This window comes from Paroedura picta, chromosome 4 (assembly GCF_049243985.1).
Source record: "Paroedura picta isolate Pp20150507F chromosome 4, Ppicta_v3.0, whole genome shotgun sequence".
In the NCBI taxonomy this organism is placed as follows: Eukaryota; Metazoa; Chordata; class Lepidosauria; order Squamata; family Gekkonidae; genus Paroedura; species Paroedura picta.
The window spans coordinates 111,860,525-111,876,428 of record NC_135372.1 but is presented as its reverse complement, the minus strand read 5'-3'; the positions used below and the strand labels follow the sequence as shown (position 1 = coordinate 111,876,428).

Here is a 15,904-nt window from a genome sequence, read left to right as displayed (position 1 = left end):
TTATTAAGGCTGTGCAATTTTTAAATGGAAAAGGGCAACATAATCTGCTCTTCACCTGTGGAATCTTTATGGAGATGTTTCCAGAAAAGCAATGAAAGCACCACGATATCTCTGGTAATACTTGAATCAACTCTTTGCATTCCATGCTTTATTGTCGGCAAAAGTGCTGGCAAATGAGAAAAGGACAGACTAAAAACACTTCTTCTAGAACCGTCATGATTCACTTTGCACCACAGCTGCTGCGTACTTCTGGCATCTCAAAGCTTTTACCAGTGCCTATTTTCCACTGCATATAGTTTGATGTAAATGGGTAATCACCACTCCCACAAGCTATATACAAGATCCATTGTTCTTCCATGGCATCAGCTCAAATTCCCTCACACTCATCCATATAGTTGTTTTCCCAAGTCTGTATAATAAAATGATAACCTGGGTGTAAGATGCAGTTCACATGCATTTTGGTCTGGAGAACTTTCATGGTTTAGTTTTCCTAATTCCTCCAGAGATTAAATAATATCCAAAAGGGGATGGTGTTTTGACATACAGGCTAGTACAACTATTTCCTAGCTCAGCTATTATGTGGACTAGCTCTCTGAGATGGGTCCCTGAAAAAAGTCTTCTCTAGGCCCAGTTGCAGAGAGGTGAATGTAAGAAATGCCCTGCTGGATCAGACCAGTCCATGTGGTCCAGCATTGTGTCTCCCAAACAGTTCTTCTGGAGGGCCAAAAACAGTGCCTAGAGGCTGAGACCTTCCCCTGATGTTGTCTCCTGGCTCTGGGATTCAGAGGTCCCCTTCAGTCATCATAGGAACTTACCACTGATAGACATCCTCTATGACAGTGGTCCCCAACCTTTATTAGGCTGGGGACCGGCAGGGCATCGGGCTGCGCCTGCGGGGACCATTTAATCCCCTTTTAAGGCTGTCTATTCTTGTGGCCAGCACTACATAACTCTAGCATCAAATTCCACATTTTAATCACTCTCTATGAAAAGAAGTATTTCCTTTGTCCACTGTTCATTGGACCTACTGTCCAATCTACTGTTCATCAGCTTGATTGGATGCCCTCAAGTTCTAGTATTTTGGGAGATGAAGAAAAAAAATCTTTGTCAGCTCTCTCCACTCCATGAGTAATTTTATAAATCTCTATCATGTCCCTACTTAGCCATCTTTTTTCAAACCTGAAAAGTCCCAGATTCTTCAGCCTTTCTTCATAGGGAAGTTGCTCCAACCCCCAATCCTCTTGGTTGCCCTCTGGTTTTTTCCAGCTCTGCACTGTCCCTTTTCAAAGTATATACAGTATTCAGAAGTATATACAGTATTCCAAATAAGGCAGCGATAAGGTAGAAGAAATATACTATATAACTGCCCCAGTCTTTCAAGGAGGGTGATTTAGAGTAGGTACAATGAAAAAGCAAATAACTCACAGAGTTTCCAAGTTGTGGAGTCCTTCAAAGCCTTGCATTCCCAGGCTCTGGATCTGGTTATTATGCAGGTGTCTGCAGAGAAGGGGGGTAAAAGAGCAAAATTCTGAATATCAATGAACTATTTTCCACCATGCTTGGTAGCTTAGGAGGCACTGCAAGCTGAATGCTGCAAAGGCCAACCTGCCCCGAACAAAATAAGTGTCCATGAAGTTCCCAAGACAGCATGCATGCATCAGCCAACCAAATGTAATCAGGATAACTAGAAATTCATGGAACCCAGTTGTTGTGCTTTGTAAGGTGTAGTCCCAATTACAACACTCTGTTTGAGATCAAAGCACTCTATGATCCATTGTTTGTAAACCTATGCATGCCTACTTGAAAGTTAAGTCCCAGTAAGATCAATCAGCCTTACTCCCAAATAAATTCATATAATTGCAGGCTGCCGGTTATTCATATACCCTAACAAGTCCATCTGTCATTCCACTGCATTGTGGATTATGGAAATGTTATGGGGCAATAGCTATGCAGAACAGAATGCTACAGTTCTCTGTGGGGAATCTTCTACACTGTTCACTGCTTGATCTGCCCTATTACTATACAGAAAAAAAGAAAGAGAAGATAAAGACAAAATGGGATTAAATTGTATTCCAAATCAGCATTCTCTTTCCTCAAAGATTTCATCCCAAATCATTCCTATAACTTCTGTTTCCTCTACAGTTTCTAGTGCTTCCCCCTAATAAATCTTTTTTTTTCTGACTCCAGTTTTCCACAGAAACTTAGAGCCCAGCAATGATGAGTGCTGGAATACTGTCATACCTGATGGAAACTGCTTTCATTTTAACACAGATTACGCTTATGTTGTCGTTTTTATTTTGTGAGAAGCATCTCTGAAATGCTGGCATATACATTTCCTGAATAATCATTTGCCTTGACTTGGATGTCCCAGGATAGCCTCGCCCTGTCAGATCCCAGAAGCAAAGCAAAGTCAGACCAGGGTGTAGTCTGCATAGAGCTTTTATTCCAATCCCAGGTCGATTCAGTGACCTTACCTTTATCCTGCAATATCCTAGAGTGGATATAACCCTCAATATTTGAAGAAACGGATTGAGAAAGCATTGAGAAAGCATGCAGAGTTCTGCCTGCTTCGAATCTGTTCCTGAACTCTGTGGTAGAGAAGCCCTGATTGGCCAGGGCATCAGTTCCGAGTTTCCAGGATTTAAAGGGGAAGCCCTAACTTGCCTTTTCTCAGCAGAAACCCTAGAAGCCTAAACTTCTCTCAGTAGAGATTTGCCGCTTGGTTTCTTTCTCCTTCCTCAGCTGTCTCCAATCCAACCCCACCCCTCGTTCAAGAAAAGAAAGGGGCTCCTGCTGCACTTGGCTCCCCCCTCCCCTTCTGAGCTTCCCTAACCATGTGCAGAACACTTCTCTGTTTCAATAGGGAGGGGGGGGGAAGAGGAAGACCTGAGTTCAAATCGATCTGGATTCAGCAGGATCCACAACGGTATAAACAAAGTAAGTGCAGACTCTGCCCAAGTTAGTACCCTGGGTGAGATGCCACCAACGAAATGCAGTGTTGGAAATCCTTGGAAATCCAACTTTACTATTGCAGAGGCAGGAAATGGTAAACTAATTCTGAAAATCTCTCACCTCAAAAAACAAAAGTGGTTGCCATAAGTCAGCTGCAACTTGACAGCACTTTCCACCACCAAATACAAAAATACAAGAATTGATAGCAATTCTAGTCTCACAACCACCTTGCTCCAGAGGTAAACAACAATTTGAACCTGGGTGTTCCACATTCACTCCTATCAGGTGAGCCACTAAACTACACTGGTTATTCTAACTAGGCACCCATCATCTCCCTATAGTCCTTCTTTACAGGCATGCTGCAGGAAGTGTGAAAGAAACCAATGTTTATGTGAACATTTTTCCTGGGTCATGCAAAGGCTACTGAACCCCCTTAAAATCAGTGCAGAATGTGAATTGGATAGGATAGTTGATAGGTTTCAGAGGGTAGATGTGTTGGTCTCCTGTAGAAGAGCTAGATTTCAGTCGAGTGGTACCTCAGAGACTTAAGGGATTTTATGATGAGGGCTTACAGGGGACATGCCCACCTGGGGGCTGTTGACGCACCCTCAGTGTCAAGTAACAGAAGGAACCACCAAGTGTCCTGTATCCATGAGGAATCCTGCATCCGTGGGACAGCCAGCTTGGTGTAGTGGTTAGGAGTGCGGACTTCTAATCTGGTGAGCCAGGTTTGATTCTGCACTCCCCTACATGCAACCAGCACTGATAAAGCTGTTCTGACTGAGCAGTAATATCAGGGCTTTCTCAACCTCACCTACCTCACAGGGTGTCTTTTGTGAGGAGAGGAAAGGGAAGGCGAATTTAAGCCACTTTGAGACTCCTGCAGGTAGAGAAAAGCAGCATATAAGAATCAACTTCTTCTTCTTCCCCCAGCAGGCAGGTTTGGGCATGGCATGGTCCTTGGTCAGCAGGCAGGTCAGCCAATGCCAGGATATGTTGCCCAATGGCTCTGTCCAGCCGTAACCATTAAAGTTGTTGCCATTTTACTTCAAAAAGGTTCTGTCTAGTTCTTGCACGTACAGTGTTTTTTCCTCATCTCCTTCCTGCCCTTTGGGTGTAGGACCACAAATTCTTCTCAGATACTCCAGTATTTTAGGATTAAATTATGGGTGTACTATGAGAATGAAAATGGTAACATGAGATTTACTGCTTACTCTTCCTGTAGAAAAGTTCTTGAGATTTCAAATATTTCATTCACTAATTTTCATTCAATAAATGTGATTATGTCCACTGTTATTTGTCTTCTGCAGCATTAGGATCTGGAGGCCAAAGTAGACATGGTGGTGTCCTCATGGCTGACGTGAGGATGCCATCACCATTCATGCCATTCAAAATGTGAAGACCCAGTTTATAAATCTGTTAAAATGCATTTCAGAGCCTCAGCATGAGCTTTTCAGGTACTCGTCCAAAACGTTGTGACAAGAAGCTTGAGTTATTCCCTCTCCCCATGCTTCTTGTTACTTGCAAGTGGAGAAAATAGACATTTTTCTCTTTCAGACATGTCCAGTAAACATAGAGAAGAGGAAGCGCGGGAAGCATTTTTCCTCTTTTGCTGCTTCTGGAGAACATCCCATATAGACCTGAGACACTCACTTCATCACTCGTACCATGTGAAAAAAGAAGTGGTCAACTGTGATAGATAGTATATTCCATGCAATGGAATACAAGCAATCCTACCCCTATCACATTTCTAATAAATCTTGACCTGGATAAACCCAGATCTTTGAAGCTAAGCAGGGCCAACCCTGGCTAGTATTTGGATGGGAGACTTCCAAGGATATGGATGGAGTTCCTCCAAGGAACACTAGAAGTCATATTGCAGAGACAGGCAATGGCAAGCCATCTCAGAATATCCCACTACACTCCATATATAGTGTAGCCATCCCTCAGATCTCCTAGCTACACTACATATGCCAAATAATTGATTCAAGTGGGTAGCCATGTTGGTCTGAAGTAACACAACAAAATTGGAGTCCAGGGGCACCTTGAAGACCAAGAAAGATTTATCTAAGGCTTGAGCTTTCATGTGCATGCACTCTTCCTCAAACAATGGAACAGGGATCATAAAAGTTCAGATATAAGAAGAAAGTAAATTAGTAGTAAATTCTCTTTATATCTGTACTGTTATGATCCCTGTTCCATTGTCTGAGGAACTGTGCATGCACACAAAAGCTCACGCCTTGAATAAATATGATTGATTGATTGATTGATTAATAAATAAATAGCTTATTGGATGTCCTGTCCTGTTGACTGCATAATCCAGCCTGAATCTCAGTGAGAAAGGCAAACTATAAACATAAATAAAAATAAATAAATGTAATTCCGTAAGAAATTATACTACCTAAATGCAACCTCCAGGGAGATTCCAGGCAACTTCAATGGCACTTCTGTTATATGTTCTTAGTCTGAACAAGTGTCAGTTGTTCTTTTTTTAAAAAATCCCATTCCACCTGGTCTCAAATACTGGAGGTTTGGCAGATAGCACACAACTTCAAATGCCAAATGTTCCATGGTAAAGGCAGCTTGGATTTATGAGGAAGAGAGTAAACAGGCTCTGTGTGGTAGTTAAATAGAAGCTGTGACATTCTTGAAAGTTTCTGAGCAGCACTTAAAGATTTTGCTCTCTCTCACACACTTTTTTTTCGTTCTTTTTTTTTGCAGAAAATGTTTTACTGCCTACCCTTCTAAGGAAAGTGGGAGACAGCTGCATGGGAGAAAACTTGGATCCACTCAAAGAAGATCAATTTCATTCAAGATCTAAATAGGGAGACTAGAGCATAAAAAAAGTTGTTCCACATTGTAAAAAAGAAATACACTCCAAATCCAGATGGTTTCCTCGATCAAATTTTATAGGGCATTTCCAGATCAGACTGCCCTGACATCACCTTGGACCTTAACACAAAGATAACACCTGCAGAGTTCCTCTGAATGCTGGATGCCAGATTTGGCAATATAGAATCCAAATATATTATAACTAGACTCACTAAATATTGGCAAATGTGGGAAATGTCGAAGACAGTTATGCAAGCAACTGAATGACTCTAATTCACTTTTTCAGACTTAGATTCATTAGCAAGTAGGACAGGTCAGAATTAAGCAAAGGAACAATGCATATAGCAGACATAACACTGGAATGCTACATATTTCCATCTGTGTAACACATCCATTCTGGAGTCATGCCTCAGTTCTCAGCTACTGATCTGGAAATCATGACCAAAGAGACTTCTCATACTCTTAATATTTTGACCTAAAGCTGGAGACCCCCTCTTGGAGGCACACCTTAATATGGTGAGGAGGGTTGTGCATGTCAGTGAACCTGAGAGTATTACCATAAAGCAGAGTCCCTCAAAGTCACAGCTGATACACCAGCCTAAGATGCATCCACTCCCTTCAGGGATCCACAGGCACATCAGCAGAAGAGAATGGATAGTTCCAATGGAAAAGGGAGCAGAGGAATCCTTTCACCATAAAGGGGAAACTGGTAGAGGATCTTTTATAGGACAGTGCCACTTCAGCTCACCCTGTTTAGTATTGTGCAGCAGGCAATGATAAACTACTTCTGACTACTCGCAAAAACTCCTACTTCTTTCCTCTTCAACCTTCCTTTCCTCCCTTATTCTTCCCTATGCTCTAGCGCAGGGGTAGTCAACCTGCGGTCCTCCAGATGTCCATGGACTACAATTCCCATGAGCCCCTGCCAGTGTTTGCTAGCAGGGGCTCGTGGGAATTGTAGTCCATGAACATCTGGAGGACCACAGGTTGACTACCCTTGCTCTAGCGCCCGCTGTATTTCAGCTACAGCGGGCTTAATTTCTAGTACAATATAAAATGCGAACAAATCCAACTACTGCTTACATCCCAAATCAACACATATTTCCTCACAGATTCTAATGTAAAGTTCATGTTCCAATCTTCAACAAAGACAGACCAGCACAGAGTAAATAAGTTCTGTGTTTAAGTCTTTTAAGGATAATTTTGTTCCAATATTGAAATTTTATTCATTAACATGACAAACCAAAATTTATGGATCCATTTTGGTAGGATATATTGCTTTTAGGTTTGAGCTAACAAAATTCTTTTTTTTAATCAACGTCTAGACATGCCCTACAGCTCAAAACATTCACTCCTCCAAACATGATCTTGCACTTCTTTGAAATTAAAGGTTATTCCAGGTTCAGCCATTTTTCTATGGCTAGAGACTACAGAAGAGCAAAATATCCATTAGATTATACAAAATCCTAACTTTAGAAATTCCCCCTTCCCTTCTCCATCTGATTTTTGTCTCATATTATTTCTATTATTTGTGAGCCACTGAAAGGGACATGTTTCTTAAGCATTCTGCATTGCTAGAAGTATTGTAGGTATTACACGCATTCACACACAGCAATAGTACCAAAATTTTTATTATAGAGTTTGTGTCAGTTAAAATTGTTAGAATAAGTAAATGGAACACATTCATCTGAAATTCTGATTGGCTGTGTTGGATGCTACTCATTAGAACAAATTACATCATTCTAAATTTTAGATAAATGAAGGAAATTTTGAAAGAACAATTGACCATAGTATAACCTGAGAAAATGCTAAATCTGCAAACTGGAAAACATTTAGATTAAGGTGACCAGATTTTAACATTGGTAAAGCGGGACACCATTGACCGGGGGGGTTCTTGATTAAAAATTTGGTCTATATGGAGCAACAAAAAGTTTCATAGAACACATGGAATGCAAAAATAGTATTGTAATATATATTTTTTAATTTCAACATAAGTACAATTTGTCAAGTACCCCCAGATGTCCCTCCAAAAGTGGGACAATCTGGTCATCTTAATTTAGATGGGAAATGTTGGAGTTTCATCTCCTCATGCAAATTTAATCATGACATGCCATGGCAGAAAGATGTAAAACTTTCGCTGGTTTTGGCTGACATTTGGAATGTTGTTTTCTTCTGTTGTGAAATGGAGCAAACCATGAATGTTTCAGGCCCCCCCCCCCCAACATCTTACAAGCGTCTGAAGCGGTGAAATTCATGGAAAATGGAATCCAGTCTTTGCCACCAGCTTCATGAAAGCATAAACAAAAGGAATTTGACTCACAGTACAAGTTGGGACGGTAAATATTTGAGGAGAGAAACTCCCCTTCCCTTGTTCCATCCTCTCATCCATGTAAAACAAATTACTTTAACAAGTAGAATCACAGTTAGTCCCCCAGCCCTTGCCAAGCTGAGCTCTGTTCACAGCCATTTCTCCTGTGCCTGCACATGGCAGTAGCAGAAATGATAAAAACACACAAAATGAGGACACTGTTCCATGAAAACCTGTCACGTCATTCAGATGTCTACCGAAATTAATAACCATACTTCCTCCACTAAGTCAATGCCGACCAGGATGGAGCCGTTCTATAAAATATAACATATTAAAATACTAGACTGGGATGTTTACTCCAAAAGGAAAACAACTTTTAGAATAGCAATGACTGAATTTTCTTGTACCAAATAAGAGCCAACACTGACCTTATGCCTGTCCAAATATGCTGCTGAAAATGGCATCCCTGTGGGGAATTTTTCCTGTCCTGACGCATGTCATCATAGTGTTGAGCAAAACTACATACACTTAGTAAAGCACAGGAAGACTCATATCTGTGCAGCTGTAGATCCCCCTTCTTGCATGGCTGTCCATCTGCCAGAATAATGCTAGAGGCGTCATGACTTTTAAACTACAACTATTTTTATTGTAAACATAAAGCAGAACAGCTTTCTGCTCAATGTTCCTTTCCTATGCGTTGTTGCTGTTTTTCTTTCTTCTGCTAGGGCTACTGGCACATCCCGTCTTCCTTGGGCCTAGTGGAGGATCATATCTTACCACACACCATCTATTCAGAAACCCAATCACATTTAGAATTGCCTTTCTGTTTTCCATTGGCTCTACGCAGGCTTATCTTTGTCCTTGACCCGGAAATTGCAGCTGGTATAGAATGCAGCTTCTAGGGTCCTCACAAGGTCTTCATGGAGGGCCCATATCCAGCCGGTGCTGAGGCAGCGGCACTGGTTGGCAGTTGCAGCACTGATCAAGTTCAAGGTTTTGTTATTAACCTTTAAGGCCATCTGCGGTCTGGGCTCAACTTATCTGAAGGCCTGCCTAACTCCTGCCTAACTCCTTATGCCCTCCACAGGGCGCTTCACCCTGTGGGTATGAATTTGTTGGAGATCTTTGGGCCAAGGGAAGTTTGCCTAGCCTCAACCCAGGCCAGGGCCTTTTTGGTCCGGGCCCCGACCTGGTGGAATGAGCTACTGGGTGAGCTGAGGACCCTGACAGAGATGTCACAGTTCCACTGAGCCTTCTGCCAGATCTTTGGCTGAGGCTAGGGCAAGGAAGATAGAGGGTCCTTCCCTGAGATAGCTGGTACAATCAGGTTGATCCTCACTGACCTTTGGGGTGGAGTGTGGCCTGTCGAGCTGGAGGGGCATCGGCTAGGTACAAGAAAATTATACCTAAGCAGGGTATAATTCCATCCATTCCGTTCTCCAGACAACAGCGCTCTATGCCCCTGGAGAAAATGGCTTTTTTGGAGGATGGATTCTAAAGCATTATATCCCAGTGAGGCCTCCCTCTTCCCCAAACCCTGCGCTCCAACACAACATGGAGCTGGCAAACCTAGATCCAGGCCTGGCTGCAATGAGTTCTCCTTCAAAGGGGAAATAGGTCTGGAAAGGGCCCTGCTCCCTTCTCATGCCTTTTACTGACAGAGACTAGCACAGATTACTGTGGTCGCCTAGCAACAGTCACTGAGGGAATCTGTTACTTAAAGCTACGAGTGCTCCTATTCTCAGATTTTAAAACTGCCTAGTGGGTTTCTTAGATTTCACATTTTTGTGCAAACTTGTAGAAAGTTTGTAGAAAGTTCTGTCTTGCCTGTTCACAGTTCCAATCACTGGATTTAACTACCCAAAGATATTCTAAATTCGCTGTCAGAATATAAGATTAAGAAGGTGATCATAACTCACTTTCCAACATTTTGTCCTAGCTACTGCTTCATTTTTCCTTTTAAAAGCAATGACTAACACTGACTGGAAAAAGTAAAACAAACAACAAAACCCTACTTTGCACAGAGATGCAGAATAAGGAATTGACTGGAAAAAGGTTTCTTTTAATAAACAACCTTATCTCTAGATTGTGGAAATGACATTCCTCCCCAAAGTTAGAAGCCTACGAATCCTCAAAACTATGGAGTGATGTTCTGTCCCTTCCATGGCAGGTTAGAGCCTAGGTATTTCAATAACTTATAGCCAGGCTCCCAAACAATGACGCTAAACAACTATCCTCCCTTCAACAGGGGATGAATAAAATCTTGCTGTGTATCAACTGTCAGACAGAATAGATGAAGAAAGGCTGCTTTCGACAGTGCCTGTTAACAAAATGTAGGTCTTTCAAGACTTTCTCTTGTTTAGAAAGTATTCCATGACCCTTGTAACTAGCCTAAATGAGAAATGGATGGGAACTGGTACATACAATTCCTTAGTGGGTGTATAATTTATTAGCAGAGACTGATGCCCCTAACTTGTTCCAGATTGGAGCTTGTATATTTTGATGTTGGCTCTTTCCGCCATCAGTGGATGATCAGCCATCTAGCTCCCAGAGGCCCAAGGTGTGCATAGCAGGAAAGCATATTGCTGCACCTGGGAAGGTCATGTCCTTAGCTATGAAACTGCTGATCAGAGGTATCCTGAAGTATTAATCAGGCTATAAATGACATCCTCTCCCTCTACAGCTGTTCCTTGCCCCTCCTCCCCAAAGTGGTTGTTTCAGTAACTCCTATATCATACCAGTACTTAAGTTTATGGCAGTGACAAGCTGTCCTTCTGATTTCACATGGCTGTTTTTTAGCTCATTTATGATGCACAGTCCTCTTGCCCATACCTGTTTTGCACAGATTTCTCAGGGAAAGCACCCCACATATTGGAATGGCTTATATTTCGAGAATCTGTTGTGTCTATGGACACAAACAGAACAACTCTAATAGTTCTCTGTGAGTACAGCTCTAATGGGGCTGTGACGAGCCAAGGTCATCCAGCTGCCTGCATGTGGAGGAGCAGGAAATCAAACTTGGCTTGCCAGATTAGAAGCTGCTGCTCTTTACCACTACACCAAGCTGTCTCTCCAGACAACTTCTCAGTGCAGCTTCATGTAGATATGGGGGCAGAACAAAGCCTTGGGGTCTTCTGCAACATAAATGCCTCCTACATAATAGCTCTACCTTCTGGGGACATTCAGCAAGACAGAACAGGACTACCTTGGACCATATTTTTTCCAACCTCTCCAGAATGCATTATGGTCAAGTGCTGCTGAAAAGTCTAGAAGAATCAGCAGGACTTCATTCCTCCTGCTGATCTTCCAGCAAAAGTTGTCTGTTAGGGTGGCCAAGCCAGTTTCAGTTCCAAATCCAGGTCTTAAACCAGATTAAAATGTATCCGGGTAATCAACCCCGCCCAAGAAAGCCTATAATTGTAGAGCCATCATTTGCTTGAGCACTTTTTTCAAAATATGGATGTCTGCTATATTACTTTTAAGAATGTAAAAAATATCCTGCTTGATCAGAGCAAAAGTCCATCTTTTATAGTTCCTCACTGAAAATTGGTCAGCCAGTGCTTCCATAAGGCCCACACGCAGGCCAGTTATTTATTAGCAGCTATACTAAGCATTCTAATGAGCAAATTTCCACAGTCAAAGGCACTTGAAAACCACAAGTGAGAAGAATAAAATCAACACGGCCAGTTCTAGTTGTAACCCTGATCCTTAGAAAGTGTTGTCTGCTGATCATTAAGCATGGAAGAAATGTCCTAGTGATATATATGCATATAAAGTGGGACAGCCAGTATATAAAAGTACCTACAACAGTAACACTTTTGTTATTTATCCCATTTGTGCCTCATTCTTCCATTAGGTTACTCAATTTTGTCTGCTTAAAATATTATGTATCTCTTGGAGCCGCCCAATTGGAATATTTATTCTTCAAAATGCCACCCTTATTGAAGCCCTCCCCCAGCCTGAAAGTATTCCCCACTTCCCCTGTTGCTCTACAGCCCAATTTCTTTCTCCACAACGGAAACGGTAAATGGTTGATTAATTGATTGGCTGGCTCCTGCATCTTACTTCCACACCTTCTTCTTTGCAGGGGCATGTCACCCCTTCTGGGGTTCCCAGGAGAGTGAAAAAACATGTCAGAGGTTCCTCCATGGTTAAAAGGTTTAAAAAGGCTGGTCCATAGAGCTTCATTGACCTCTTAATACAGGCTGCAAGAGGGCTTCAATAAGGGTGGCACTTTGAAGAATAAATATTCTAGTTGGGAGGCTCCAAGAGATATATGCATTTTATTAGTCTTGGGGCTTCTTTGCTAATATTGCCGACTACCTTATAATTCCCATTATTACATCACATGAGTGTATTTAAATATTATAATCACTGAAGAAGACCCCAAGAGGTATTGAAGCACATTTGGGTTTCCGCTTTCTTGCTTAAAAATATTGTAAGACAGGTAGAGACTTGCTACCCAGACGTGTATAGCTTATTCTGGCCCAGCATGTGAATCCAGACCTGCCCCAGCTAAAACCAGCAGTCTGTTCTCTAACCAATGAGCTCTCACTGTTCTCCCAAGGAATGATGGCATTTTAGCTTATTTGTGAATGTCCCTGAGAAAGGTATTTCTCCCTATGTTTACTACTAAGCATTTACCAATATAGCAACAATAAACTTCCACTTGTCAATGAACGTAGAACATTTTCAGGCAATGCCCTCGCCCCCACATTAAACTCTTTTAATGTGTATGGTATTACTAGCACCACACACGTAGTATGTTTTTGCTTGATTTTAGTTTACCAGTGATGGTTTTAATAGCATGGCCAAAAGCATGCATATTTCCAGGCTCAAAGGTGCTGCTTTAAATGTAACTCATAATGAAGCTTTTGAAGTATGGCAATAGTTCTAGGGCAATAAGGAAGCTCAGTAATTACATGGAAACTTACTGATCAACACCAAACAATAAATTGCTAACTAATTTACGGACATAAGCTTCTATTTCAAAAGATGAATAACACAACAAACCACTGGCTCACACAACAGATGCCATTTACAAACTAGGCCATTACAAAGGTACTAGTTAGCCATATAATTATTGAGTGAAGAATGTTTACTTTTTCTTACTTGCCTATGAAATAGATATGTCCCAGCTGGATGACTACTGTAAGCAATATAGTTTGCTTAATCTGTTCAACATAACGTAGAATACAGTTTTACATTTAAACTGCACAATTCTAAAAGCTCTATAAAGTATTGGAGGAGGGGGATACTGCAGATATTTTAGGGTTCTCAGACAAGAATACATTATGCACCTAAAACAACACCTCTTGATAAATATGATTGGCTACTATTTGGGCTGGTGAAATTTATTTTAAGAGGCACTGTCCAGAGCAGGGATTTCCAAACAGAGATCTGGGGAACCCTGGGTGACATGAGAGCTCCCCAGGGATTATGCAGCCTTTGCCAAAAGTTTGGACATTGGCTGGCATCACTAGACATCACGGGACCCCACTTCCCCTTCTGCTCTACAACCCAGTTTCTTTCTCCACAATGGAAATGGTAAATGGTTGATTAATTGATTGTCTGGCTCCCGCATCTTACTTTCACACCTTCTTCTTAGAAGGGGCATGTCCCCCTTCCAAGGATTCCTAGAAACCTGACAAATATTTTGGGGGTTTGGTTAAAAGGTTTAAAAAGGTTGGCCCAGAGAGATGCATTGACTTCTTAATTCTCTAGTCTGTACTTTGTGTTACAATAAAAGACTTCTTTTTATTTTTTAAAAGAGAGCTTTAATTTAAATGTAAATGAGAACACTTACAGCACCACAAGGCTGGTGAGGTTCTGGAAGGCATAGTCAGGAATGTGCCAGATCTGGTTGAGTGCCAAAGTCATGGCCTGTAGCGCTGGGAGACTGTTAAGTGCTTTGACAGGGATCTCCGTCAGGGCATTATCATCCAACCACAGGTGACGTAGGGAGGGTAGCCCCTCAAAACTCTTATCTGGAACCACAGAAATCAAGTTGGCATCCAGTCGCCTGTAGGAGAAACAGAAAGCCAATCAGACCTGAGCCCAGCATTGTTTTGTATACAATGAACCATTAATGTAAAAATTCTGCTCTCCTCCTTCTACTTTTTCAGAAGAAATAATTGGTTACAAGAACCAAGAGAGCAAGAATCTGCTCAGAGAGCGAGAGAGAGATGTTTTTTTGTATCCCGCTTTTTACTATGCAAGGAGTCTCAAAGTGCCTTACAACCACCTATCTTTCCTCTCCCCACCTACCCTGTGAAGTAGGTGAGGCTGAGAGAGCTCTGAGGGAACTGTGACTGGCCCAAGGTCTCCCAACTGGCTGCATGTGGAGAAGTGGGGGATCAAATCCAGTTCTCCAGATTAGAGTCTGCCACTCTTAACCACTGCACCAAGCTGGCTCTACACCATATTGCTTTACAGCCACCATTAAACAATAAAATGAACAATAAAAGAGACTCTTCATGAACTTTATACTTTGCAGAATAGAATGCAGTAGTTTGGTTCGGTTTTTAGCATGGTAGAAAAAAATGTACAGCCTTGGGGTAGGTTTTGCAGAAGATTATAAAATATGATAATTAAAGCAAAGACAGTTCATCAGAACTGTTCAGTCCCTTAGGGACAGAAGAGCCCAAAGAGAAAGGTGGGTGTGTGGTAGGACCAAGCTTAATTCCCACATCTGTTAGGATTGTCTCACACTCCAATGGATTTAGAAGGGAGTGACTCTGTTTAGGATTGCACTGGATGGGATGCTATTTAGCTATCATTCATCTGCATATTGAAGCATAATGTTTTTGAGTTCTTCATCAACACTGAAAATTCTTAAAGGTTGAGATTAATTTCCACAATAAATATTATATCTCCCAGTATAATGGATAGACAAGAGATAAATAAATGTAATTGATAACAAAACATTGATTCTGTGGTGTGCAAATGTGATATCTTTTGTCTACCTCTGCACCTCTGGCATTCTTAGCTTTCTAGTCAGAGCTCAGTAGATGGGGAAGAATGGCATCACACTGGGAACAACCAGACTGCCATAGATACCTCCTTGCAAGAAGCTTCCTTTAATGTTCTATAATCTCTTTTCCTCTTCTTTTGGCAGTTGCATTTTGGTTGCAAACTAGGTGCTGGACTGTTGACACACAAGGTCTGCCCTACCCCTGCCTCCATTTAAGTGTAACTGAGATGGAGGACGGCTTTGGAAAACTGATCCTTGCAGATAGGTGCTTAGTAATGACTTGAAATAGCACTAATAGCTGCAACCCAAAAGGAATTAAGGAAGACTCCTCTAGTAGCACTTTACAGAATGTCAGTGGGGAACATTAGCTCCTGATCATACCACAATTTGTGCTACTTTGTAGTTTTTGTTTCTTCTTGCCCTGCAATTCCTATGTGGGGGTAAATGTCATACAAAACTCTTAGCACAACAGTAATTTAAATACTTGCCAATGGTCGGCCACTGCCAATATCCCATTTGTGAAAACAGCCAGGTTTAACACAGGGTGTGAATATAGCAATTTCCTTGCTACCCACAAACACCTGCAAAATTGTAAGTGCTCCATGTATGAGAGAATCATTGGGGAGAACATGCTTTTTATTCAAAGACCTAGGCAATTTCCAAGATTCAATAAATGTAGCATCTAACATACTTTGCCAAAGAAAGCTTAGTAAGTCTCCCAGGACCTGCCCTGCAGTTTCAGAGAAAGCTGCATCATCAGACATAAATAATCCTGCAAATATACCTGCTAAAACAATAGTAAAAACCCAACCACTATATAATATACAAGAGAAATGTCA

General features: G+C 41.6%; 1 protein-coding gene across 3 annotated transcripts in view; it reads right to left on the bottom strand.

Moving 5' to 3' along the window:
- The window catches only part of LGR6 (leucine rich repeat containing G protein-coupled receptor 6), a 147,107-nt gene that overhangs the window by 32,594 nt on the left and 98,609 nt on the right, over window positions 1-15,904 (bottom strand). For 2 of the 3 annotated variants that reach the window (XM_077335083.1, XM_077335085.1), the window contains exons 5-6: window positions 13,899-14,114; window positions 1,426-1,497 (exon numbers count right to left, since the gene is read on the bottom strand). In XM_077335083.1, the coding sequence (XP_077191198.1) occupies window positions 1,426-1,497; window positions 13,899-14,114 (288 nt within the window). The remainder of the gene's footprint in view (window positions 1-1,425; window positions 1,498-13,898; window positions 14,115-15,904) is intronic. The other variant, XM_077335084.1, reaches the window with a different exon arrangement.